Source organism: Schistocerca piceifrons, chromosome 7 (assembly GCF_021461385.2).
Source record: "Schistocerca piceifrons isolate TAMUIC-IGC-003096 chromosome 7, iqSchPice1.1, whole genome shotgun sequence".
NCBI classification, from domain to species: domain Eukaryota; kingdom Metazoa; phylum Arthropoda; class Insecta; order Orthoptera; family Acrididae; genus Schistocerca; species Schistocerca piceifrons.
The window spans coordinates 274,033,303-274,060,391 of record NC_060144.1 but is presented as its reverse complement, the minus strand read 5'-3'; the positions used below and the strand labels follow the sequence as shown (position 1 = coordinate 274,060,391).

Genomic DNA, 27,089 nt, shown 5'->3' with positions numbered 1-27,089 from the left:
CAGATTAGACACCGGAGGAGGTGGTATCTTCATTGCAGTTGACAAAAATATTTGGGTCTACTGAGGTCGAAGTAGAGTGTTATTGTGAAGTTATCTGGACACGTTTAACAGGGCTAGGGGAAATAAAGTTAATTGTTGGGTGTTATTACCGGCCATCAGGTTCCACCGTGACACTAGAATCATTCAAAGGAAGTCTACATTCTGTATTGCAGAAGTACCCGGATCATGCTATATTAGTCGGAGGCGACTTCAACCTACCTAGTATAGACTTGGATGTCCATAGATTCATTACAGGTGGTACAGACAAGCCGTCGTGTGAATTACTTTTGAACACATTATCCGAAAACTGTCATGAGCAGCTAAATCGACAGCCAACGCGTAATGGAAATATTGTAGATCTGGTAGCCACGAACAGACCAGATCTCATCGATTGTGTCAGTGTTGAGACAGGGATTAGTGATCATGATGTTGTCATTACGACTATGGTTCCGAAAGTTAAAAAGTCGGTCAAGAGAGTATTCTTACTAGAAAGAGCAGATAAGCAGTTGTTAGCATCCCACTTAGTAAATGAATCGACTTCATTTACTTCTGGTACGATGGACGTGAAAGAATTATGGGCAAATTTTAAACAAATTGTAAATCATGCATTGGACAAGTATGTGCTGAAAAAGTGGGTTACGGACGAAAAAGACCCACTGTGGTGTAACAGTGCAATTCGGAGAATGCTCAGGAAGCAAAGGCAGTTGCACTCGTGGTACAAGAAAGATCAGGAGAATGAGGACAGGCAAAGGTTAGTAGAGATTCGTGCTGCTGTAAAAAGAGTGATGCGCAAAGCATTCAACCACTACCACCATCATACCTTAGCAAAAGATCTTGCTGAAAACCCAAGGAAATTCTGGTCTTACATAAAATCGGTAAGCAGGTCGAAGGCTTCCATCCAGTCACTCACTGATCAGTCTGGCCTGGCAACGGAAGAGAGCAAAACGAAAGCTGAAATTTTAAATTTATCATTTGAGAAATCTTTCACGCAGGAGGATCGTACAAACATACCGCCGTTTGAGTCTCATACAGATTCCCGTATGGAGGACATAGTGATAGACATCCCTGGGGTTGCAAAGCAGCTGAATGGGTTGAAAATAAATAAATCGCCAGGTCCTGATGGGATTCCAATTTGGTTTTACAGAGAGTACTCTACTGCATTGGCTCCTTACTTAGCTTGCATTTATCGCGAATCTCATGCCCAACGTGAAGTCCCGAGCGACTGGGAAAAAGCACAGGTGACGCCTGTATATAAGAAGGGTAGAAGGACAGATCTTCAAAATTACAGACCAATATCCTTAACATCAGTTTGTTGCAGGATTCTCGAACATATTCTCAGTTCAAATATAATGAATTTCCTTGAGACAGATAAGTTGCTGTCCACGCATCAGCACGGCTTTAGAAAGCATGGCTCCTGCGAATCGCAACTTGCCCTTTTTTCGCACAATATCTTGCGAACCATGGATGAAAGGTATCAGACGGATGCCATATTCCTTGACTTCCGGAAAGCATTTGACTCGGTGCCCCACTGCAGACTCCTAACTACGGTACGAGCATTACGGATTGGTTCCCAAGTATGTGAGTGGCTCGAAGACTTCTTAAGTAATAGAACCCAGTACATTGTCTTCGATGGTCAGTGTTCATCAGAGGTGAGGGTATCACCTGGAGTGCCCCAGGGAAATGTGGTAGGTTTGCTGTTGTTTTCTATCTACATAAATGATCTTTTGGATAGGGTGGATAGCAATCTGCGGCTGTTTGCTGATCATGCTGTGGTGTACGGGAAGGTGTCGTCGTTGAGTGACTGCAGGAGGATACAAGATGACTTGGACAGTATTTGTGATTGGTGTAAAGAATGGCAGCTAATACTACGGTATGTTGATGATTTTCACTTATGGACCGTCTGACAGCAACTGAATAAAACACAATTTTAGTGCCATACGCGTTTCGCCTTTATTTTCTGCAAGGCATCATCAGTGGCAGGTTGCGTAGACAGTTTCTTACATATTACGCTCCTGTTGCATTTTTGGTCTTGTTCTTCTTCCTATGAGCGCCAATTTGCTGTTTTTTCTGCATTCCACAGCACTATGCACTGAACGCTTTTTTTTAATGCCAATGGGCATTAAAAAAAAGCATTCAGTGCATAGTGCTGTGGAATGCAATGGGCATTAAAAAAAAGCGTTCAGTGCATAGTGCTGTGGAATGCAGGAAAAACAGCAAATTGGCGCTCATAGGAAGAAGAACAAGACCAAAAATGCAACAGGAGCGTAATATGTAAGAAACTGTCTACGCAACCTGCCACTGATGATGCCTTGCAGAAAATAAAGGCGAAACGCGTATGGCACTAAAATTGTGTTTTATTCAGTTGCTGTCAGACGGTCCATAAGTGAAAATCATCAACATACCGTAGTATTACGCGCAACTGAGGAGGACAGGACCAAAAAATTAAAGATGTCAATGGCAGCTAACTCTAAATATAGATAAATGTAAATTAATGCAGATGAATAGGAAAAAGAATCCCGTAATGTCTGAATACTCCATTAGTGGTGTAGCGCTTGACACAGTCATGTCGATTAAATATTTGGGCATAACACTGCAGAGCGATATGAAGTGCGACAAGCATGTAATGGCAGTTGTGGGGAAGGCGGATAATCGTCTTCAGTTCATTGGTAGAATTTTGGGAAGATGTGGTTCACCCGTAAAGGAGACCGCTTATGAAACACTAATACGACCTACTCTTGAGTACTGCTCGAGCGTTTGGGATCCCTATCAGGTTGGATTGAGGGAGGACATAGAGCAATATAGAGGCGGCCTGCTAGATTTGTTACTGGTAGGTTTGATCATCACGCGAGTGTTGCGGAAATGCTTCAGGAACTGGGGTGGGAGTCTCTAGAGGAAAGGAGGCGTTCTTTTCGTGAATCGCTACTGAGGAAATTTAGAGAACCAGCATTTGAGGCTGACTGCAGTACAAATTTACTGCCGCCAACTTACATTTCGCAGAAAGACCACAAAGATAAGATAAGAGAGATTAGGGCTCATACAGAGGCATATAGGCAGTCATTTTTCCCTCGTTCTGTTTGGGAGTGGAACAGGGAGAGAAGATGCTAGTTGTAGTACGAGGTACCCTCCGCCATGCACGGTATGGTGGATTGCAGAGTATGTATGTAGATGTAGATAACTCTATTCCGTGATTGACATTATACGCTAAGCAAAACTATTGTGCAACAGCTCATTACGGGACAGAGCTTACATCATTGTTGAGATTTTAGCACCCTCTGCCATGCAACTCATAGTGGTTTACAGAGTATAGATATAGAGGTAATGCTGTAAAATTTGTTTCTATTATAGTAAATACATCTACATTTAAAATTAATTTAACTTTTAATGATTTATAATCATCGTGTCCTTTAAATACCATACCAAGTCATTATAACCTGAAAGAGCATATTTGTATTACTTTTTCACAGAAGTTAACAGCGTTAAACTCTTTGTGATATATGTTACCAGCATAGAGCTCTGAAATAGATTTTATCTGAGCACCTGAGTGTATCGGTCCATTTGCACTGATCAATGCATGAAATACGCCAGTAAAGTAGTGATGTTCACATCTAATACTGTAAAATTATAGTTAATTTGTTATAGGGTTATTTTAGCTTACAGCAAGTAGAATTATCATCCTATCCCAACCATCTCAAAACTGAAAGAAATGTTTCACTCATGTTCCAGAAAAAAATGAAACCTTCGTTATAAAAATTCAATATTTCATGGGGCTTTTGGCTGAGCAACAGGGCAGGGGACTGCAAAATAATATGTGAGCTCTATGACAGTTTTGGTAAAATTTAGGACAGTTTAAAATTGAGACTAGTAATACTGTAAAATAATTGTGAAGTCTGAATTAAGAGTACACCATATTGTTAAAATTTCAAGGCTCAGGCTATATCATTTACCGTTTTTATGCTTTATGAGACTGAAGTCAAAGCAAAATCAGTTTCGACAAAGATTCCAAGTTTGTGACTGCAATAATTTTTGACAAAGAAAATATGTGTGCTAATTAATAGTTACACATATAAATGACTCATTATCAATTCTACCAAGATGCAGAAGTTTTTTCTGAGTGTTCTAGTATGTATTACTACTTCCATTTTTTTCTGTTTTGGTGACAATCCCTAAATTTCAACTTTTTCCCTTCCCAGAAACAGAAAAGTTTCGCTATGTCATTCAGACTTCTCCGCAATCTTTTACAATCCAAATGGCTGTAACCACAGCATTTGAAAACAATACAGCTCTACAATCACTAAGGTACTATGAAATGTAAGTTCACCCACTTTGAAGTGAGCTGCTCAGACAATACATTTAATGCAGCAATTGTCAGCGCATAATGGCTATTGGGAGAGCGTCGGCAGTATTACAACCTGTTGTCATAAAACTTTAAACATTTAGGCAGTTTTCGTATTCGGTGGCAAGGGCTCTCCCAGTTCTTCCTAGCATTCTTATGAATAAAACTAGCTTCTGGAACGTCAGATTTACTATAGGTCTCCTTATTTGGATAAAATTATAAATATTTTCATTTATATATACTTTTTTTACAGAATAATCTTTATAAGATACTGACAGAAACTTACGCGGAAATTTCTTCGAGCCACTTCGGCACTTTCTTGAGCGACGAACTGTCCATTGGCTTCTTGGCATCATTTATTTACTATTACATAAGTTTCTCCGAATACTGTTCCAGAGACGTGGAGATTTTTCATCCAAAATAACGCTCGCGATGTCGCCCAAGTACCATTGTTGAAATTATTTGTTACGTAACCAATGTTGGCACCAATACCACTCAGTTTACATACGTTCGTAGTGTTGTGCAGTCCGTTACCATGACAACCAGGAACTGTCGACTAATCGATCGATTTGTATAATTAAACGAATTATATAACTCCATAATTGCGAGATTTGACGTACTAATCTGTAGCTTGTTGAATCAAATATCACTAAAAATCAAGTGAAGAGTTATTTCTAATATTGAATGTTATTTAACTGTTTCAAATAGGCCACAAAAGAACGGTTATTTTTCTGTGAAATCATCAATAGTTTCAACATTTACTTCGAAATAACTTTTTAAAGTTGAGTGTTTGTATACACAACAAGTGGAACTAAACAAGTACAAGAATATCTCGCTTCATTTTGAAGCTACATTGTAAGACACAGTTGGCTAACCTTGCCGAAACAGCTGATGCTTGACGACTGAAGCAGTGACATTTCGCTTGTCTGTTGTGTATGTTTTCAAACTAGGAATTTGGTTCTGGCATGTTTTCATTGTCAGACGAGTACCAAAAATATTATATCAGTGCAGTATCTAGCTTTAATCAATCGTGTTGCATCAGCGGCTAAATGTGATCGCGATATTATATTTTGTAATGGAAACGGCGTTTTTTGTAGCAAATACATTCTCTGTACCTGACAGCTACATAAAAACAACTACTGTAAGTGATCGTGTACTTGTGGCGGTACACCATTCATGGCTACAGTAAGTTCCCAGTACTTTCACTACTAATTTTTGCGAGAATTCCGTTCACAATATGCAATATTCTCGTGAATTTTACAATTTTCAGCTCTCTGATAAGGACGCACCAACTTCCAGAATTTATTGTGCATGATGTTCTATTACCGGAAGAAGTTAAGATTCTCTTGGAGCAAGGAGAAGATCTTGGTCCGCACTGGAAGAAAATATATGTTAGAGTAAGTTCCATTTTATGTGTTTGCTGCAATGTTCTACAGTTTCCCCAAGATGTTAATCGTTCATGGTGTTTGATACTGGCTGTCAGAAATCTGTGTATGACAAATTGACGTTCTCTAAAAAGAAATAGAAAACTAATAAGATCAAAACTCTTTTTGTCAGTGACTGATATTTCTGTCAGGAAAATAGTGATCAAAAAATGATCTTATACTGAACAAGAGGGTATTTGAAATCCAGTTGTGATTTGGATGTTTTTTATTGGTTCCCTGAGTCAATGGTGTAAATGATGCGATGTACGTACCACAACTAATATCTTGCCCCATCCTGAACAAATTGATTAGTTCTTCTTCAGTTGTAGTGGGTTTTACGATCATTGTGGAATGCAGACATAATTTGTCAAATGCGGAAGTGGTACATGGAACTAATTTGTAGCTGTCATGTTTTTATTTGTGTGTGTATCTGCCATTCAAGATCTTTGCTAGAGTGTCAGTGGTTACTGGTATCTGTTTTAATTGCATTGTTTCTATTGCATACAGAATTTTTCCAGTAATGGGTTAAAGAGACCTAAGTAGTTTTGCGTATTATGTTGCTTGACATAAACATCAATGATGGAGTTACTCAAATCAAAAAGCCTTTGTAATATAACAGTCATGAATTAAACATATAGTATGGACTGTTGAACCCTGTTGTTTCCTTAATTATAGTTGTCAAATAATTTAGTTTTTACTTATTGTGACTGCAGTTTCGAACATTACTCCTCATTCATGCAGAAGTCTCAAATACAATTACCTCACATGTGTAAGTGTGGCCACTAGTCAAAACATCAAGTGAGTACAAGTAGTGTTCAAGTCATCAAGTACACAGATGAAGGCTGTGGATCCATCCCACATTAAATTATTGAAGAGACTGGGGAGTTCTACAAAGTTTCCCAACATTAAAGTACACAGCATTTGAGTGCTAACTTATTCAATATGGAAAGTGAACTTTTAAGTTAAATGTTTTTGTATTTATAGAATCAGAATTGAGGACATTAGGCGACAGAGACCGATGCACTAGCCCAGCCTCTGAAAATTAACTGTTAAGTATCTGGCAGAGGGTTCATTGATCCATATTCAAGCTTTCTCTCCACTGTTCCATTCGCAAACAGCATGCAGGAAAAATGAATAGCCTACTTAAATAGTTTTGTGCAAGCTCTGATTTATTTTATTACAAAGGTCAGTTCTCCTTATGTAGTTGAGTGCCAACAAAATATATTTGGATTCAGAGGAGAAAGTTGGTGATGGACATTTTGTGAGAAGGTCCTGCTACAGTGAAAAATCCCTTCGTTTTAAGACTGCCACCCCAACTTATGTATCATATATGTGGCACTCTCCCCCATACTTCATGATAATACAAATGATGGGTTGTCCTTCTATGACAATTTTTGATTTCCTCCATCAAGCTCTACCTGATACAGATCCCAGACTGTACAGCATGAGTCCAAAAGATGACGGACAAGCATAGTGTATGCAGTGTCTGTAGTAGACCTGTTATATCTTCTTAGTGGTCAGCCTATAAAATGCAGTCCTTGGTTCACTTTTCCCACATTATATGTGTGCGCTCATTCCTATTTAAATTATTCATAATTGTAGTCTGTAAATATTTAACATAATTGGCAGCATTTAGATGTGAACAATTTATTGTGTAGGCTGACTGAAATGTAGTGGTATACTTTTTGTACATGTGGATGACCTCACATTTTCATTATCTACATAGTGGCGATTCTTCTGGAATATGTTGAAAACCTTAAATTCTCAGGGAATTACATTTCACCCGGAAAAAAGGGAACTCTCAGGGAATACCAGGAATTACATTAAATTTCAGGCAATTCTGTGTTGTCAAACTAGTATTGGAATTTAATTTTATTGAGTTTTGTAAATCACAAATTTTGAAATACTTATTATTTCAAAATATGTTAGTTCCATGAATATTATTCCATCTAAATTACTGGTGTTTAAAAACTGCGGTCAAACTACTACTTATGGCCAGTATACCTCACCCAAGAGTAAACAAGTTGATATTTCTGATTCTCGATTTAGAGCCAATTTCCACTTTTTGCAACATAAAGATATTACATCTAGACTCTTGAAGGAAAATGTAAACTTTCCCGAGAAAGTTTATTAACAAAGTTTCAAGAACTGGCTTTAAATGATTACTCTAGGAATATACTACAACCCCCTATGTATTGCTCACAAAGGACTCATGAAGATAAGATTAGATGAATTATGCACACGCAGAAGCATTCAATCCTCCTTCGCATGCTCCGTACATGAATGGAACAGGAAGGAACCCTAATAGCTAGTACAATGGGACATACCCTCTGTTGTGCACCTCACAATGGTTTGCAGATTATAGATGTAGACTTCTAAATCATTTTTCAGTTGGTTTTGATCTTCTGGTTGCTTTACTAGATTATAAATGACTGCATTATCTGCAAAACTATGTAAGAGGTCTCCAAAAATTGTCTCTTAAATCATTTATATAGATTAGGAAGAGCTGATGGTCTATAACACTTTCTTGCCGAACACTATCTATCACTACCATTTTATTGAATGACTTTTTGTTAGTTACTACAAACTGTGACCTTTATGACAGGAAATCGTGAATCATGTCATAGATGTAGATCCTCCACAGGCACGTAGTTTGGTTACAAGTGCTTGCTAGTAACAGTATCATAAGCCTTCTGGAAATCTAGAAATATGAAGTCATTGTTATATCACCTGTCAATAGTGCTCATTACGTCATGAAAATAAATAGCTGGTTGTGTTGCATATGGATGATTTTTCTGAATACATGCTGACTATATATCAGTAGATAATTTCCTTGAGGTAATTCATAACATTCAAACACAGTATATGTTCCAGAATCCTAATGTGGATCAATGTTAAGGGGTAATTTAATGGAAAATGTAAACATATATTTCAAAAATCATTACAGCCATTTTTATTAATGTAAAAATCTAAAATTTTGCATGTGTAAAGCAAAAGAACATAGGCCTATATATAAAATTTTTCAGGACTAACATTTTGGCAGAAATCTGAATTTTTAATTTTTTTATTATTTTTTTTTTTTTAGAAAAGCCGTAACTCAAATTCTAATTATGCAATTAGAGGTTATAAGACTACTGAACTACAGTTATTAATTCATGCTACAAATTGTATCATTAACAGAGTTTTTAATTTTGCACATCCAAAATTAACTGTTTTCTACATACAGTCGTCTAAAAATGAGAATGTGTAAGTGCAGAATTGTGTATTTTTTAGTTCTAGGAAGACAGCAACATGCTGCGAACAGGTCCTGAAAATTTCATAGCATTATCACATATACTTTTTGAGAAAAGGCTTCTAATAACATAAAAAATGTAAAACGGAGAAAATGAGGTTCAAAGATTTTCTTCTCATACATGTACATGTAATAAGCTTACCTCAATTTTAAAGTCCTCCATACCGATACTCCCCATCCTCCAGGTTTCTCATATCTCCTCTTCAGATGTGCCTGTCCTGTATTTGCAAGTAAGACACTGATATATTAGCTTTCTTGACCCTGCTCTCGTCAATGGTGTAAAATGGTTTTGTTGTAAACACACCAGGATCTATACCGGCTCTCTTCAGCACTTCAATTCTGCCATTATTTCTGTTACTGTAACATAAAACTGCATCATAGACACCTGTTTTGAGTACTTAAAGTCCACAGAATGTCCTGTTTGCACACCTAATCCAAATTAAATTATTGAGGCTTTCATTTGCATTTTGTGTCTTTTTGTGAAGGCACTTCCTCAATAAATCAGGGTTTGCAAGAAACCTGAATGTGGCCTTAACTACATTCACAACAGGTTCTGGTATTGAGTCTTTATGTGAATACGTCTCATTTCTGTTGTTGAACTTACACCAATCGTCTTTCAGACACAGATAGTGCATTGGCGTTTGGTAAGTAGATAGTCTGTGGAAAAAAATTGTCCACAAGGCATGCATCATTGCCTCTAAATTATGGGTGTTTTTCCTGATAGTTCTCTCATAAAATAACTGAAGAGAATCAATTTCTTTCAGAGTAAGACTGCCTTTTCCTCCTAGTGGTTTTCCATCCTCAAGTACTTCACCTTTCTTCTCTTTCAGCAAGCAATGAAGCCTACCACCAAGCCTCTTTTGGATGTGGCCAACACATTCCAACTTTTCTGTTGTTGTATTGTACAGAGTTTTATCTGTTACAGCTTTGAACGAAGAGGGGTCTGCATCACCAAGGTATTTATTATACCTAACACCATACTGGTTCTCAGATCTGGAGAATATCCTCACAACTGCAGCAGCCTCCATGGCCCCACTTGAGCCACTACAATTTTTAGAGCGTGCCACTGCATGCTTTTCTTGCCACAGTTTCTCACTGTCTTCATTGTTGGACGTTTTCCTTGTTGCACACTGGTTGCAGCATTTAGACATAATTTCTACATCTAAAACTTTACCTGAGTCAATACCAATAACAGATGCAACTCCATACAGAGATGTGTGACCCCTTTTAATCCAGGTCCCATCTATAGACACACAGGTCAGTAGGATCTGTAGGAGATTCACTGCCATGAATACGAGGGCTATGCTGAAAGTTTTTAGCAGAATGTGTGAAAAAAAATTTACTTGCAAAAAAAGTTTACAACTTTTTAAAATACTCTCCATTAGCATGTATACATTTTTCCATTCCCTGAAACCGCTTAGAAAATATGTCAGTCCAAGCTTCTTTTGGGATGTCACTTAGTGTACTCTCGTACACTGCAATGGCCTCTTCATCTGATGAAAACAGCTGCCCTCAAATTTTTTCCTTAGTCTTAGGAAACAGAAATAAGTCACACAGTGCTAGGTCAGGTGAATAGGGGGGATGGGGTAACACTCGCACTTTTTCCGTCTCCAGAAAGTCCATCGTTCTGGACCCCTGTGTGCAGATGCATTGTCGTGATGCAGCAGAAGGTGCCCACTCTTGGACTTTGGATGCTGTGACTTCCATGTGGCGATGACTTTTGGAAGACAATCGTTCACGTACCATTCAGCATTGACTGTACGACGTGTGTCCAAGGTCACAGAGGTGAGATGTCCAATATTTGTGAAAAAAGTTGCCACCATCTTTTTTCCAGAGCTCCGACTTTTTTAAACTTTTGTGGGTGGTTCCTCCCCTGGAAAGCACCACACAGAAGACTGTCTCTCCATTTCAGGGTCATAATGGTAGACCCACGTTTCATCACCTTTGATGATATTGTAAGTGTCTTGGGACTTCTCTCAATTGAATTTTTCGAGCATGAAACGACACCAGTCCACTCTCGCTTCCTTTTGACTTTCTGCCAGGGAATGTGGCACCCAACGGGCACATCCCTTAGTAAGGCCTAAGTGACTATGAACAATGGTCTGTGCTGCTGTTGATCCAACATTTAGGGTCCCTTCAATGTCGCAAAATGTAAGATGTGGATCTTCTTTGCTCATTGTCCTCACAGCATCAATGTTTTCAGGAGTCACAGGTGTTGCTGGCCGACCAGGACGAGATTCATCTTCAATTGACTGCCGACCCCTCGAAGACTCGCGAAACCAATTTCCAACTGTGGCCCTAGAAGGGGAAGCTTCACCAAAAACACGCAGCAAAGAAGAATGGCTTTCTTTGGCACTTAAACCCTTTTTTTAATCGTAAAAAATCCTGGCACCAAAGTCGCGGCGCATCAGCTCCATCCTGCACCATCTTTGATTCAGCACTGCCTGTGCCTTCTTACTGCGCTGTGGGGGATCACCGCTAGCCAGAGGTTGCGCGCGCACGTCCCAGGGTTGAAAAACATTGTTCTTTCGAATGAAAACAACCCCATTGTCCTCCGCCTTACGGTTTATGGGCTGCTAAAAACTTTCGGCATAGCCCTCGTATCTACCCCCAGGATCTATTTCTTTTTAGTTTATTTTCACCACTGCTCCACTGCTTTCTGCATAGAAGCTTTGCCAGTATTGCATACAGCATCAGGCATTTCTTTATTTATTTTTTCAAACCTTGCACAAGGTGGAGGCATGTTCAGAAAATCACACAATAAATTATCTCCTTCCCTGTGTACCCAAGGCATCTCAGAGTATGTGCTAACCTAAAATTGCTTTCAGAGGTACCAGTGTCAGATTTTTGGAGGAGGAAAATGAAAATTCATAGCCACACGAATTACAAATTAATTTAAAATCACAAGCTATTCCTACTCTTCTTTTTTCAACAGCAGTAACACATTCTGCATTTTTACAACTCACACAAGAACATGAAAACTTTATAGCCTGGTACAGAAGCTCTAAATCAATAAATCTGAATCTAGTGTAATCCATATCATCATCATTCAAGCACCTGTACGGTTCTCCTGTCCCAAATTTCAATGCTGAACATGAGAACTTATGTTCTTCATTTCGAGGTGCTTCCTCTTTTTTGTTGGTAAACTGATTGCCAGGAAACCTCTGGTTCCTAAACACAGTTTTTGCACCACTCACTGTGCATAAATCTTGACTTCCACGTAAAGGTTTGCAAATTCAGTCTTTCACCTACTAATATGCATTAATAATATCAAATTTTAAATAAACCACCGGCAAGAAAATTTTCAGGCGAAGATATATATGTCAGCCAGAGATATAGACATCAGCCAAGATATTGAAAGAAAATAGCCTTCACACTGACAAAAATTCCGCTGAAGCAAGCAGTTTCCCAAATGTCGGAAACGATGGGAGTGGCTGCCAGAGCAGAGTTAATCTGTTTAACAATTTAAAGGCATTTCTTAAGCTGCTATCATGATAAAATTCACCCACAACATAGGTCGAACTGTGTGGATGAAGAAAAATAATAATTTTGAAAAATCGATTTTTTGGACCAAAATCCATTACCTCCCCCTTTAAGTGATGTGGATTTGTAATTCAGCAGTTTGCTCCAGTTTCCTTTTTTGAGTATTGTTGTGACCTGTGCAACTTTCCACTGTTTTGGTACAGATCTTTCATTCAGTGAGTAGTTGAATATGATTACTGAGTGTACTCTTAAACAAATGTAACTGGTGTACAATGTGCACCAGAGGACTTGCCTTTATTAAGTGATTTGAGCTGGTTCACTACGTCGAGGATATCTGCTTCTAAGTTACTCATGGTGGCAGCTGTTTATGATTAGAATCCTGAAAGTATTTACTTTGTCTTCTTTAGCAAGGGAATTTTGGAAAAAGTGTTTAACAAATCAATTTTAAGCGCTCTGTCATCGGGTAACATTACCATTGCTATCATGCTGTGAAGATACTGATTGTGTCTTGTCAATGCCAAAAGTTCAATCAAATTTTTGTTTTCAATTTTTATAGCACAATATGACTTCGTGTACCTTGTCCCAAGTATAATTACTTTTCATCATTATAATTTTACTGATGTTTCTAGTGTTTATTATCTGCCTTTTGTCAGCTCTATGAAAGGTAGTTATACATGTATGGAAGTGAAACATGGATGACAAACAGTTTAGGCAAGAAGAGATTAGAAGCTTTTTAAATGTGGTGCTACAGAATAATGCTGAAGATAAGGTGAATAAATCACATAACTAATGAGAAGGACTGAATAGAATTGAGGAGAAAAGAAATTTAGGGTGCAACTTGATACAAGAAGGGATCAGTTGATACAACACATTCTAAGACATCAAGGGAACACCAATTTAGTATTGGAGGGAAATGTGGGGTGTAAAAGTTGTAGGGGGTAGTCAAGAGATGAATATAGTAAGCAGATTCATAAGGATGTAAGTTACAGCAGTTATTCAGAGATGAAGAGAATTGTACAGGATGCATCAAACCAGTCTTTGAACTGAAGACCAGAATACTGACAACAATAACAACAACAACTATTACGACTACAATGTGCCTGTTAGAAACTGAATACTTATGTTTATTATATGTTTTTCAGTTTTGGAAGTTATTTTAAGAAACCATGAAAGTATTTGATGAGTAAATTTGGCAGATCATTTAAATTCTAAATCAGTACTGTTAGATTGAAAGTTCAAGTGAAGGGTTGTGCCAATTTCATTCCATATGTTTGTATTTGCAATTTATGGGTTTAAAATGATATTATGTATTGTGAATGAGATGTGAAAGTTGTATGAGAATAAACCATCTTCCCTGTAAGAGAGATTGAGGAGTAATGATGTATTAGTATCACAATAAACTGATGCATAATAGTTTGATATATATATATTTTACTACTGGACCTAAATAGTGTTTTTAAATTCTACAGATTTTGCACAAACAAACACAAAAGGTGATACCTCTTCCTCGAGTAAGGGTAGAGAGCTCAAGTTCGGAAACTGCTTTATCATTTTCTCAGCTCTTACACTATGTTGCACAGACAAATTTCAAGAATCTGTGGAAAGATGCCTTCAAAAAGTATTTTAATGTATGTAAGTAGAAGACAGAACAAACTTTGGATTTAGTTATAGTAGTACTTGTAACCATAATAGTTAGATTTATTAATGCATGTTTTTGTATTCAGTTACAGGGTGCATGATGAAACAAAGGAAAATCTGCCTCCCCCTTATGCTCCCCCCCCCTCTCTCTCTCTCTCTCTCTCTCTCTCTCTCTCTCTCTCTCTCTCTCTCTCTCTCTCTCTCTCTCTCTCTCTCTCACACACACACACACACACACACACACACAGTGTGTAATTATTGTGAACTTTCACTGCTACTCACATTCAGAATACCGAGCGAGGTGGCACAGTGGTTAGCACACAGGACTCGCATTCGGGAGGATGATTGTTCAATCCCGCATCCGGCCATCCTGATTTAGATTTTCCGTGATTTCCCTAAATCATTCCAGGCAAATGCCGGGATGATTCCTTTGAAAGGGCACGGTCGACATCCTTCCCTAATCCTATGAGACCGATGACCTTGCTGTTGGGTCTCTTCCCCCAAGCAATCCAATCCACATTCAGAATGGTGTTACAACAGCACTACCATGTCATGATGGAAGTTGTTGGTACCAGTGATGTACTCTTATTTTTTGTGCACTAAAATGGTTACTGTTGCATACAAGACAAAGAGTAATGCTCGCTGCATCAATTGCATTCAATAAGCTAGATGTATTTGCCGGATTGTGCAAAGTGGCTGGCACCTTGTGGAACTCAGCTACTCAGGTGTAAGTTCAGTTTTGGCGGGCTTGGGATATCCAGCCTGCAGTTACTCAGTGTCAACATTCGTCTTTAAACATTAAGCTTTGGCCATCTGACGGTGGCCAGTGTACAACATGATGTATCACAAGGAACAGGCAATTTCTATTGCTTTTTAGCTGTGTTAGGATCACATAGATAAATGGAGCTCTGTCCGAGTTGACTTGAATTTACCTTGCTTCTTCTGGGACACCAATGCAGACCATTATTTTTATTAAAAACACTCCCTGTGACACATATAGCTCATTGCTTAGTACTAGAGTCAAGATTTTAAGGTGTTTATTAAATGGATTTTAGCCCTTTATTGTATTGGAATTGCCCTTTTTAGATTAAAATGGACTGATTTAACCTTTCTGGAGTCTTTTTAATGAAAATATAATGAATACTAATACTGTATTAAATGTTATTATTATAGTTCTTTGTGGTAAATAAACAATTAACTTTTCTTTAAATCAGCATTTGAAAAATTGCATAAATAATTGAGGTTTTTACCTGTGCTACAATTATTTTCTCTTTTTATAATATTTTAAGAAAGTCTTTTACTGAAAAGTTATTTTCGTGTATCACTCACATAAAAACACACACTTGAGATGTGTACCTATGTAAGGCCACAATCTGAAGCCTAACACTACAACTAACAAGAAATTTTATATTTAATTTTTAGTATAGCAGTACATGCATGTGCATACTGTGTGTGTGTGTGTGTGTGTGTGTGTGTGTGTGTGTGTGTGTGTGACAGAGAGAGAGAGAGAGAGAGAGAGAGAATCATCAGAGCCCACTATGGGTCCCAGTCTGTTTAAGGCTAGCTGAGTTGTGCTTGTCCTCAGTTCTCTGTGTGTATTGCTACAGTGCGTGTGTTCGTAATTGATTCCTGCTGAATGTTACTTAAATACTGCGCTCAAGTTGTTAATGTTTCTGTGAAATAAAATTGTGTTCAGTCTACTGGTCGTGTTATACGGATAGCTGATTACAGCAGTACACAGTTAATCACATTTCTGAATTTTATGAAATGGAACTTTTTCTTTTGTTTCTCAGTAGCCTTTAGCATGCTGAGAAAGATCTCTCTATAGCGCAAGAGGTTGATGGTACATATTTCAACGTAATTGCATGTGGCCACCTGTACAATCCACCTTTGAAGTTCTCCATCTGAATAATGGTGGGGGCACTTTGTTCATATCTGGGAATCCTCAGAAGAATATTCTTTAGTTTAGTGACACATACTGTACCCACTTAACCATGTATTGCCTCCAGATACATCTGCACCTCTAAGATCATGTCTACAGCATCTTTCACTTGAATAGATGCAGACTCTAGGTGTTGAATTGCAACAGATAATGTCTGAAGTGCACTTTTAAAAATGCTAAGTATGTAACATTCTTGGTATTCTTAAGAACAGTCTTGGCTTTTTCAATAAAAGCTGATTCACTGAGTCAAATGTGTCTGTTACATCTTTGACATTTTGATAGTGTTTGGCATAATGTAAAGCTGCTAAGAACCAGGTACACCAACGTGTAAGTATGGGTTCAGATGAGTGGATGGAGGGGAGGGGGGGGGGGGGGGTGGCATTTGGAGTTATTTCCACAAAGGACTGAATGCCAGGAGGAACTTTGAGAAATACTTTCTTAACAGAAGAAATGACATTGTTAACTCCAAGGTGCAGTAGTGGACACCAAAACCTCACACAAGCCTAGATTACAACTGTCCTCTGCACTACTTGTCGTAGAGGAAGTTAATAGTTGAATCTGTTTTTTGTTCTTCTTTCTAGTAGCACTAGTAATGTGAGCTGTGGAATCTTTGTGTTGAAGGAAATGTGACTTTCTAACTATAGGTTAGTTAAAATTAAAACAAATAAACACAGACGATGGCAGTAACTAAAAAATAGGATCATGATCGTGTAAAATATTCAGTTGAATCATGTACACGATCAGTAAACTAAATTTAAATTTAGATTTGAAAATCCAAGAGCAGATGGCAAAAGATTGCTTGGCCTCCAGTAGTGAAATATGAGTCTTTCCAAATTCACTGCCAGAAAAGACAAATTTTTTATAATTTCTTTTCAGGCCAGACAAAATTACTATTAAAGTACACTATTCAATGCAACTCAGCACACCCTGCAACATTACTTTGTAAATACAAAAATAAATAGTCTCAAGTGTCAGTGGTTTTTTCCTTTAATGAACTTCTCTATTGTTGGACAGCATTTAAGGAAAGGCTGGTTGGGTTCATCCCAACTCAGCAGTGTAGGCATATTCTCAAAATGACAATATGGTGACATTGCATAATACACAATGTTGATCTCATCGCGTGCTGTATTTCTTACACCTTCTGAACTAAGACACCACGAAGGAATTATTCGAATGGGATGGAAATTGGTAGATGTGATGTACATGTACAGACAAACAAATTATTACAATTTCAGAAAAAATGGATGATTTAGAGAAAGATCTTTACAAATTGTGCAAGTCCACCTTTGACCCTTAAGCAAGCTGTTATTCGGCTTGGTATTGATTGGTAGAGTTGTATGTTCTCCTAAGGCATATCATGCCAAATTCTGTCCAAGAGGGCACGTTAGATTGTCAAAATCTCAAGCTTGGTAGAGGGCCCTGACCTTAATGTTCTAAACATTCTCAATTGGGGAGAGATCCAGTGACCTTGCAGTCCAAGGTAGGGTTTGGTAGGCACAAAGACAAGTGGTAGAAATTCTCGCTGTTTGTGGGTTGTGGCCTCATACTGCAGGTAGAGGACTAACAATGTGTATAGCTTGTGGTTCACACATTTCTGTGCATCAAAAGTGTATGAGATTTAATTTTATATTCAAACAAAAGGGCTGAGCCTGATTCACCATTAGGTTTGCCTTCTATTCTGTGAAACATTATATTATTATGGTGCAATGTGTTTGTGTTATCGGTGTGGCTAGCTCATCCTGATTTTTTAAGGCAATCAGCCAGCTGCACTTTCCTGAGTTATTCGGGCTGTTTAGTCACTATGTCTAGCTTTTTAGAAAGGTTATAAAACAGTAACTGTGTCTGCAGCTTTTTTTTTTAAATTTGCAGGGTAGTCTTATTGTATGAGGGAAAATGGGAGTGATTTTCACTGAATGTGCAAAACAGGTCTCTCTCTCTCTCTCTCTCTCTCTCTGTCTGTCTCTCTGTGTGTGTGTGTGTGTGTGTGTGTGTGTGTGTGTGTGTGTGTGTTTGTTTGTTTTTACTTATTTTAATCACACACACACACACACACACACACGCACGCACGCACGCACGCACGCACGCAAACGCGCGAGACCTCAGACTAGTTGCTTGTTATATCATCTCAACTTTTGGAACTTGTGCAGTTCCCAGTGTTGAGTAACTTGCATCTATACACTTCAGTCAGATAGAGCAGCACATGTGGTACAGCTATTATTTTTAACGGGCTGGCTGATTAAACTTAAGGTACAGTACTGGAAGTTGTTCCTAAAGTAGTACAAGTGCTTCTAAACTTTTTGTGCTGATATTGTTACACTGTGCTGTTGCTGTGGTGCATGTAGGTTTTGACACTTGACATGATTATGTGGCATATGATATCAAATATACATAAACAAAAGCAAAACAGAACTCTTGCAGTATAGTTATGGTGCTTATTTTACACATATTGATTTTGAAGACTGGTTTCTGTCTGCCACTGCATGCGTCAAAGCAGGTGTGTGAAACCAACAGGTTCAATATTTCCACTGATTCTATGTACAAACATTGTTGAAGAAAATCTTATCTTGTACACAAAAAAGAATAAATGAACCATTACTTAAAAACTCATGATTTTTTTTCCTCTCTCTCGTCAGGTGGAGCTGTATCAAATGATGGTAAAAATGCATCTAGAATCACACTTACAGACAGTGATGCAGTCATGCGTGAAGTGATATTACGAACATTTGGTTGCCCAATTTTTCGCCTTGATGAAGGTTTTATTGATGTGTATAATGAAGATGGAAAGAAATCATTTGAAGTTCACTGCAATATCTTGCCAGCACTATGTGCCGTGGAGACACCACAATGCTTTCTACTGATCCAGGAACCGTACATAAAGCACACACTACAAGACTGTGTTACATTCAGTCCAGCATTGCTTGGAACGTCTCACATCAAGCCTCTTTTTATAATCTACCAACTATTGCAAGCAATGCGATCAATGCACGATCGTGGCCTTGTGCTTGGAGAAATTGCACTAAGTGATATCCTTATAACCGAGAATCTTTGGATACAGGTTTGAATAAATATAAATTACCTGTTTTATTATATTTCTAATTATGTAAGCATGTTTTGTCTTCGTTGAATTTCAAGAAATAACCCTCATTTCTACAGAACAATTCATATCTTTTGATTATGTTTAACATTAAAATGTATTTCAGAGCTATGCGATCAACAGATGTCCTTGAGAGGGGCAGCGACTTTAAACATTTATTACTCATGAAAGTGGAATTGAGTGATCTTCCAATTTCCAAGGACATTTGTATGCTCAAGAACTAACGCATTTTTCATTGTGCAAAATCACAGTTAGAAAACAGGAAATGACAATAAAAGAGTGTTTAGATGAAATAAAAAACCAAGATAATTTCAAACTCAGATGTAGAAATTGCCAGAAAATTCTTTGCTAAAGGTGTTTTAAAAACATGTGCATTGGTTTCTCTCTTTTTAAAACTATTCATGATAACACATTTCTGATCATACATTTTTACTGAACCTTCTCCAAGCTTCAGTAATTAAACTAACATTATCCACTGTACCAAGGAAGCACCGAGTAATAGGTGATCTGAAAATATGGACTTGGACACTGTAACTCAGCAAATCATACAGTTAATGAAAAATGGGTGCTTGAGAGAGATTCACTGCCTACTAATTTGTTTGTCAGTGTTAGATACAGTCAGTCAGTCAATCCGTCTGTTTTGTGTCAGTCTTATTTGTTAGCATTATACAATCAGAAAATTCTTGGCTTTCAAGCTTTAACAATTAGCAGACAAAAATCAGCATTCTATGTAATGATATTTTCCCCCTATATACTGTTTTGGGATATGGCCATTGTATTATTATTAATAGTGTATAAGAAATATTTCTTTCAGGTAATGCCACGACTGGAAGATAACATCAATTATGATCCGTCTTCCAATGTTGGAGATGCAGAGAATGAAAATATGTTCAGTCCAAAAATTCAAAATGTAGAACTGGTAGCAAATGATCTCAAAGAAGATATATCAGCACAGAGCAATATTAGGCCTCATGAGGAAGTGAGGACGCACCAAGAATACTTCCAGAGATACTCAAACCCTCATAACAAGTTTATTCCCAAGACTGATACTGACCATAAAATGTTGGACCATAAAAGCAATAAACAAAAGCTTGAAAAAATACCTTTAGAGAGCTATTGTGAACAATGGATTAGAGGGCAGCTATCTAATTTTGATTACTTGACCATCTTAAACAATTTAGCTGGTAGACGCCATGGGGACCCTGTCTGTCACCATGTTATGCCATGGGTAACAGATTTCACCTCTCGGACAGGTTCTAACTGGCGTGATCTGACACGTTCCAAATATAGGCTGAATAAGGGGGACAGGCAGCTGGATCTGACGTATGACACAGCCACTGGGACAGCACAGGTAAGTGAACTTCACAACCAAAGGATTTGTGTCTTATAAGCATGTCTTGATATTTTGTTATTGGCTTTCCAGTCGCTTTGCATTTTTTTTTTTTTTTTTTTTTTTTTTTTTTTATTTTATTTAATTTGCAACTGAAGGGAGATTATACGAGGAAGGATTGGAAAGGAATGCACAATCTTTTTTTTTTCTCCACTGGTACTGCAGCTGGGATGTTGAAAGTTCACTACAAAATAATTTGAAGTGTGTGCTGCAGAGGGTATTTTGATTTCATGTGCAGCTCTAGCAAGAGAGGCCTGAACTACTAAACAACAAATGTCATGCAGGTTACTGTTGTCAGCTTGTGAGGAGCAGCGAAGTGTAGTTTGATATTTGTGAGGAAAAGGGCGTAAACTGAGTAAAATTCACAGGGGCATGCATAGCCTGTAAGGAGATGACAGTATTGGCTGTAACAGTGTCTCCAGATGGTATGCATTCTTGCAAGAGGGCTATATGAAGCTATGCTCTAGATGGTTGGTAACAGCTGAAACCCCACAGAATGTCAGAGCAATTGAGGCAGCAATTTTGCATGGCTGACATGCGCACCTGTGAACCTTATTGCAGCAGTTGAGTATTTTCTGTTGTGCAGTGTACAGTATTGTTCATGACACATTGAAATTTGTGCGCATCTGTTCGGTCAAATGAAGAAATTCCTGATCAGCCAATGCTTTGTGACAGACGTGGAAGTGAAATCAGCAGTCCCCAAATGGCTATACTCCAACCAAATGGACTTCTACGAACAGGACATATTGAAACTGGTACCACGATGGGAGAAATGTGTTGACAATGTTGGTGACTATGTAGAGAAGCAGGTAAAAGTTGTAGGCTCGTTTGTGATTTTTTTTGTTTTTTTTTGTTTTATTTTGTTATGTATTAATCTTTTTGGTAATAAAATTATTGTATATTACTTTCTGATATTCCCTCATATATATTGGAAATCTCACTTTATGATTAATACAGAATGGTGTGGTTGCATTTGCCGTGCATTGGGGGTGGAAACAGGAGATTCAGGAGTGTCCTGGGAGGACAACCATGTAGGACTGGTGTCAGGCTTTGACCATAGCCTTGTAATGTGCTAGGAAGGCATGTAATGCAGAAACCAATTTAACTCTAATGATTTCAATTTTAATTGTGCTAACAAAGCATTCTGCCAACCCATTTAAGGCTGGATGGAAAGGTTGTAAGATGTTTAATATTGCTGTGGGTCCAAAACCCTTCGAATTTGAGCTCTGTGCATTGGAGACTGTTGTCGACCACCAGTATTTGGAGTGCACCCTCTATTGCTAAGTTCCATTGCAAGCCTCCCTTTGTGGCAGTCATGACGATTAACCACACGGACCCCATGAGAGGGTCTGTGAAGTGTGTGTGGCCCAAGTCCTGCAGCTGCAACAGTGTTGACCGCAGAGAAAATAACTGGGTTGGGGCTGACTGGTGTGCTTGCAAATGGTACATTGTCAAACCATATGTGCTACATTACTGTCCATTCAAGACTAGTGGCTGGAACAATTTACTAGTTGTTTCATCTAGGAAATCCTCGGTGAGGTTGATGCAAGAGTTTTAACACCCAGTGTTGCAGGGATTACAGCTCTACCACCTGGCACCATTCTTCATCTTTTGTAAGGAGCACCATACATTTATGAACAAGAATTTGATGCCAATAATAATAATAATAATAATAATAATCTTGATGACAATTGTTCATCAAAGACAAGGGTATTGTCAGGAGTGCCCCATGGAAATGTGATAGCACCACTATTATTTTCTATATACTTAAATGATCTGGTGGACAGGTTGGGAATCAATCTGCAGTTATTTACTGATGATTTTGTGGTGTAAGGAAATGTGTTGAAGGTGAATGACTGTAGGATGATTCAAGATGACTTCTTGTTGATGTGATGAATGGCAGCTGGTTCTGAATGTACAAAAATATAAGTTTATATATATAAAAAACAAAGATGCTGTAACTTACCAAACGATAGATAGACACAATAAAAAACACACCCACAAATTTCAAGCTTTCGCAACCCAAGGTTGCTTCATCAGGAAAGAGGGAAGGAGAGGGAAAGATGAAAGGATGTGGGTTTTAAGGGAGAGGGTAAGGAGTCATTCCAAACCCAGGAGCGGAAAGACTTACCTTAGGGGGAAAAAAGGACCCCACGCGCACGCGCCCACACACACACACACACACACACACACACACACACACACACACACAGGCAGACATATGTAATGTGCAGGTGTGTGTGTGTGTGTGTGTGTGTGTGTGTGTGTGTGTGTGTGTGTGTGTGTGTGGGCGCGCGCACGTATACCTGTCCTTCTTTCGCCCCAAGGTAAGTCTTTCCGCTCCCGGGATTGGTATGACTCCTTACCCTCTCCCTTAAAACCCACATCCTTTCGTCTTTCCCTCTCCTTTCCTCTTTCCTGATGAAGCAACCTTGGGTTGCGAAAGCTTGAAATTTGTGTGTGTGTTTTTTATTGTGTCTATCTACCAGCACTTTCTCGTTCGGTAAGTTACAGCATCTTTGTTTTTTATATATATATTTTCCACGTGGAATGTTTCCCTCTATTATAAAAATATAAGTTTATGTGGATGTGTAGGAAAAATAAGCCAGTAATGGTTGGATACAGCATTACAGTATACTGTTTGACACAGGCATGACATTTAAATATCTGAGCGTAACACTGCAAAGTGATCTGAAATGCAATGAGCATGTGGGCGTTGTGGCCAGAAGTTGAATGACAAACTTTGGTTTAATGTGAGAATGTTTGGAAAGTGTGGTTCACCTGTACTGGAGGCTACATATAGGATGCTAATGTGATCTGTTCTTGAGTACTACTTGCATGTTCAAAGGAAGATATCAAAGCAATTGAGAGGCGGGCTCCTGGATTTGTTGCCGATAGGCTTGAACAACACACAAGTGTTACAGAGGTGCTTCAGTAATTCAAATTGGAATTTCTGAAGGGAAGATGTTATTTTTGAGGAGCACTATTGAGAAAATGTAGAAAACTGGCATTTGATGATCCTACTGCTGCCAACACAAATTTTGCTGAAGTATGATGAAGATAAGACATGAGAAATTAAGGCTCATATGGAGGTACATGTTGTGTTGTTGTGGTCTCCAGTCCAGAGACTGGTCTGATGCAGCTCTCCACGCTATTCTATCCTGTGGAAGCCTCATCATCTCCGAGTAACTACTGCAACTTACATCCTTAATGTATTCATCCCTTGGTCTCCCTCTATGATTTTTACCCCCATTTCTATTCAGTACCTCCTCATTAGTTACATGATCTAACCATCTAATCTTCAGCATTCTTCTATTGCACCACATTTCGAATGCTTCTATTCTCTTCTTGTATAAACTATTTATCGTCTGTGTTTCATTTCCATATATGGCTACACTCCATACAAATACTTTCAGTAAAGACTTCCTGACTCTTAAATCTGCACTCAATGTTAACATATTTCTCTTCTTGAGACACACTTTCCGTGCCATCACCAGTCTACATTTTATATCCTCTCTACTTCAACCATCATCAGTTATTTTGCTCCCCAGCAAAACTCATCTACTACTTTAAGTGTCTCATTTCCTAATCTAATTCCCTCTGCATCACCTCATTTAATTCAACTAGATTCCATTATCTTCATTTTGCTTTTGTTGATGTTCATCTTATAGCCTCCTTTCAAGGTACTGCCCATCCGTTTGACTGCTCTTCCAGGTCTTTGGTGTATCTGCCAGAATTACAGTGTCATCCACAAACCTCAAAGTTTTTATTTCTTCTCCATGGATTTTAATTCCTCATCAAAATTTTTCTTTTGTTTCCTTTATTGCTTGCTCAATATACAGATTGAATAAAATCAGGGATAGGCTACGACCCTCTCTCACTCGCTTCCCTTTCATGCCCCTTGACTCTTACAACTGCCATCTGGTTTCTGTACAAATTGTAAATAGCCTTTTGCTCTCTGTATTTGATCCCTGCTACCTTCAGAATTTGAAAGAGAGTTTTCCAGTCAACACTGCAAAAGCTTTCTCTAAGTCTAAAAATGCTAGAAACATAGGTTTACCTTTCCTTAACCTATCTTCTAAAATAAGTTGTAGGGTCAGTATTGCCTTGCGTGTTCCAACATTTCTATGGAATCTAAACTGATCTTCCCCAAGGTTGCCTTCTACCAGTTTTTCCATTCATCTGTAAAAAATTTATGTTAGTATTTTGCAGCCGTGACTTATTAAACTGATAGCTCAGTAATTTTCACACCTGTTAACACCTGCTTTCTTTGGGATTGAAATTATTACATTCTTCTTAAAGTCTGAGGATATTTCACCTGTCTTATACATCTTGCACACCAGATGGTAAAGTTTTGTCATGTCTGTCTCTCTCAAGGCTATCAGTAGTTGTAATGGAATGTTGTCTACTCCCGTGTCCTTGTTTTGACTTAGGTCTTTCAGTGCTCTATCAAGTTCTTCACACAGTGTCATATCTCCCATTTCCTCTTCATCTATGTCCGCTTCCATTTCCATAATATTGCCCTCAACTGCATCGCCCTTGTATACACTGTCTATGTACAGTACTCCTTCCATCTTTCTGCTTTCCCTTCCTAGCTTAGAACTGTTTTTTCTATCTGAGCTCTTGATATTCATACAGGTGGTTCTCTTCTCTCCAAGGGTCTCTTTAATTTTTCTGTAGGCAGTATCTATCTCTTACCCCTAGTGATATATGCCTCTACAGCCTTACATTTGTCCTCTAGCCATCCCTGCTTAGCCATTTTGCACTTCGTGTCGATCTCATTTTTGAGACATGTATTCCTTTCCGCTTGCTTCATTTACTCCATTTTTATATTTTCTCCTTTCATCACTTAAATTCACTATCTCTTCTGTTACCCAAGGATTTCTACTAGCCCTCATCTTTTTACCTGCTTGATCCTCTGCTGCCTTCATCATTTCATCTCTCAAAGCTACCCATTTTTCTTCTACTGTATTTCTTTCCCCCATTCTTTTCAATTGTTCCCTAATACTCTGACGAAAACTCTCTGCAACCTCAGGTACTCTCAGTTTATCCAGGTCCCATCTCCTTAAATTCCTACCTTTTTGTAGTTTCTTCAGTTTTAATCTACAGTTCATAACGAAGAAATTGTGGTCAGAGTCCACATCTGCCCCTGGAAATGTCTCACAATTTAAAACCTGGTTCATAAATCTCTGTCTTACCATTATGTAATCTATCTGAAACCTTCCTGTGTATCCAGGCCTCTTACATGTATACAGCTGTCTTTCATGATTCTTAAACCAAGTGTTATCTATGATTAAGTTATGCTCTGTGCAAAATTCTACCAGGTAGCTCCCTCTTTCAATCCTTTCCTGCATTCCATATTTACTTACTACTTTTCCTTCTCTTCCTTCTCCTACTATCGAATTCCAGTCCCTCATGACTATTAAATTTTCGTCTCCCTTCACTATCTGAATAATTTCTTTTATCTCATCTTATATTCCTTCAATCTCTCCATCTATGGGCCTTGTTGGCATATAAATTTGTACTACTGTGGTAGGCGTGGCCTTTACGTCTATCTTGGTTGCAATAATGTGTTCACTATGTTGTTCGTAGTAGCTTACTTGTGCTCCTACCTTTTTATTCATTATTAGACCTACTCCTACCTCTGTCTGAATTTGTATTTATAAGCCTGTATGCACCTGACTAGAAGTCTTGTTCTTTCTGCCACCAAACTTCACTAATTCCCACCACATCTAACTTTAACCTATCCATTTCAGTTTTTAAATTTTCTAACCTACCTGCCTGATTAAGGGATCTGACATTCTATGCTCCAATGTGTAGAATGCCAGTTTTCTTTCTCCTGATAACGGGATATATAGATATTTGTTTTTCTCTTGCTCTATCTGCAAGTGGAACAAGAAAGGAAATGGCTAGTAGTGGTACAGGGTACTCTCTGGGACGCACCATATAGTGGCTTGTGGAGTATCTATATAGATGTAGATAAAGAAAGCAGCAAAGGTCAGGTGATTCTGAACTGGAGAGCTTGTTAAAACACCCCACCCTACATGAACAAATTGAAGAAGTGGGTCATGCCTAGATGCTGTAGTAAGGTCCAGGGAATTTATAGGAAATTCATTGAGAAATTTCTCCAGTTGGCTGTTGTAATGCTTGTCTTTCATACATATCTGTGAAAAGGAGCACAAAGTTTTTTAGTCCCAAAACTGCATTTTTCTCAAGTAGTTGAGTGAGTGTTTTGCAGTATCTTAAGAATTTTGAAGCAGGAAGCAATACATGAGTTCTCAGATACATAACTTGAATAAATTGGTCCAACCGATGATTGTTGACAATGACAGTTCTTCATTCACATGGAAAGACCTGCAGTTTGCATTTGGTAATATATAAACAAAATGGCAGAGCTTTTACATTTTTTAAATAAATTTCAACATCTGTGTTCTGCAAGTTGCTCTTTTATCAA

At 38.3% G+C, this 27,089-nt stretch overlaps 2 protein-coding genes across 3 annotated transcripts in view; one reads left to right on the top strand and one right to left on the bottom strand.

Annotated features, from left to right (window-relative positions):
- Nucleotides 1-4,861, bottom strand: part of LOC124805118 (katanin-interacting protein-like) — a 323,814-nt gene extending 318,953 nt beyond the window's left edge. For both annotated transcript variants that reach the window (XM_047265570.1, XM_047265571.1), the window contains exon 1: nt 4,659-4,861. In XM_047265570.1, the coding sequence (XP_047121526.1) occupies nt 4,659-4,711 (53 nt within the window). In that variant the 5' untranslated portion in view covers nt 4,712-4,861. The remainder of the gene's footprint in view (nt 1-4,658) is intronic.
- A 425-nt stretch (nt 4,862-5,286) lies between these two features.
- LOC124805125 (WD repeat-containing protein 81) overlaps nt 5,287-27,089 on the top strand; it is a 303,608-nt gene continuing 281,805 nt past the window's right edge. Inside the window, exons 1-5 of the mRNA XM_047265582.1 lie at nt 5,287-5,557; nt 5,643-5,769; nt 14,041-14,203; nt 18,785-19,206; nt 20,060-20,596. Coding sequence (XP_047121538.1) covers nt 5,448-5,557; nt 5,643-5,769; nt 14,041-14,203; nt 18,785-19,206; nt 20,060-20,596 — 1,359 coding nt within the window. The 5' untranslated portion in view covers nt 5,287-5,447. The remainder of the gene's footprint in view (nt 5,558-5,642; nt 5,770-14,040; nt 14,204-18,784; nt 19,207-20,059; nt 20,597-27,089) is intronic.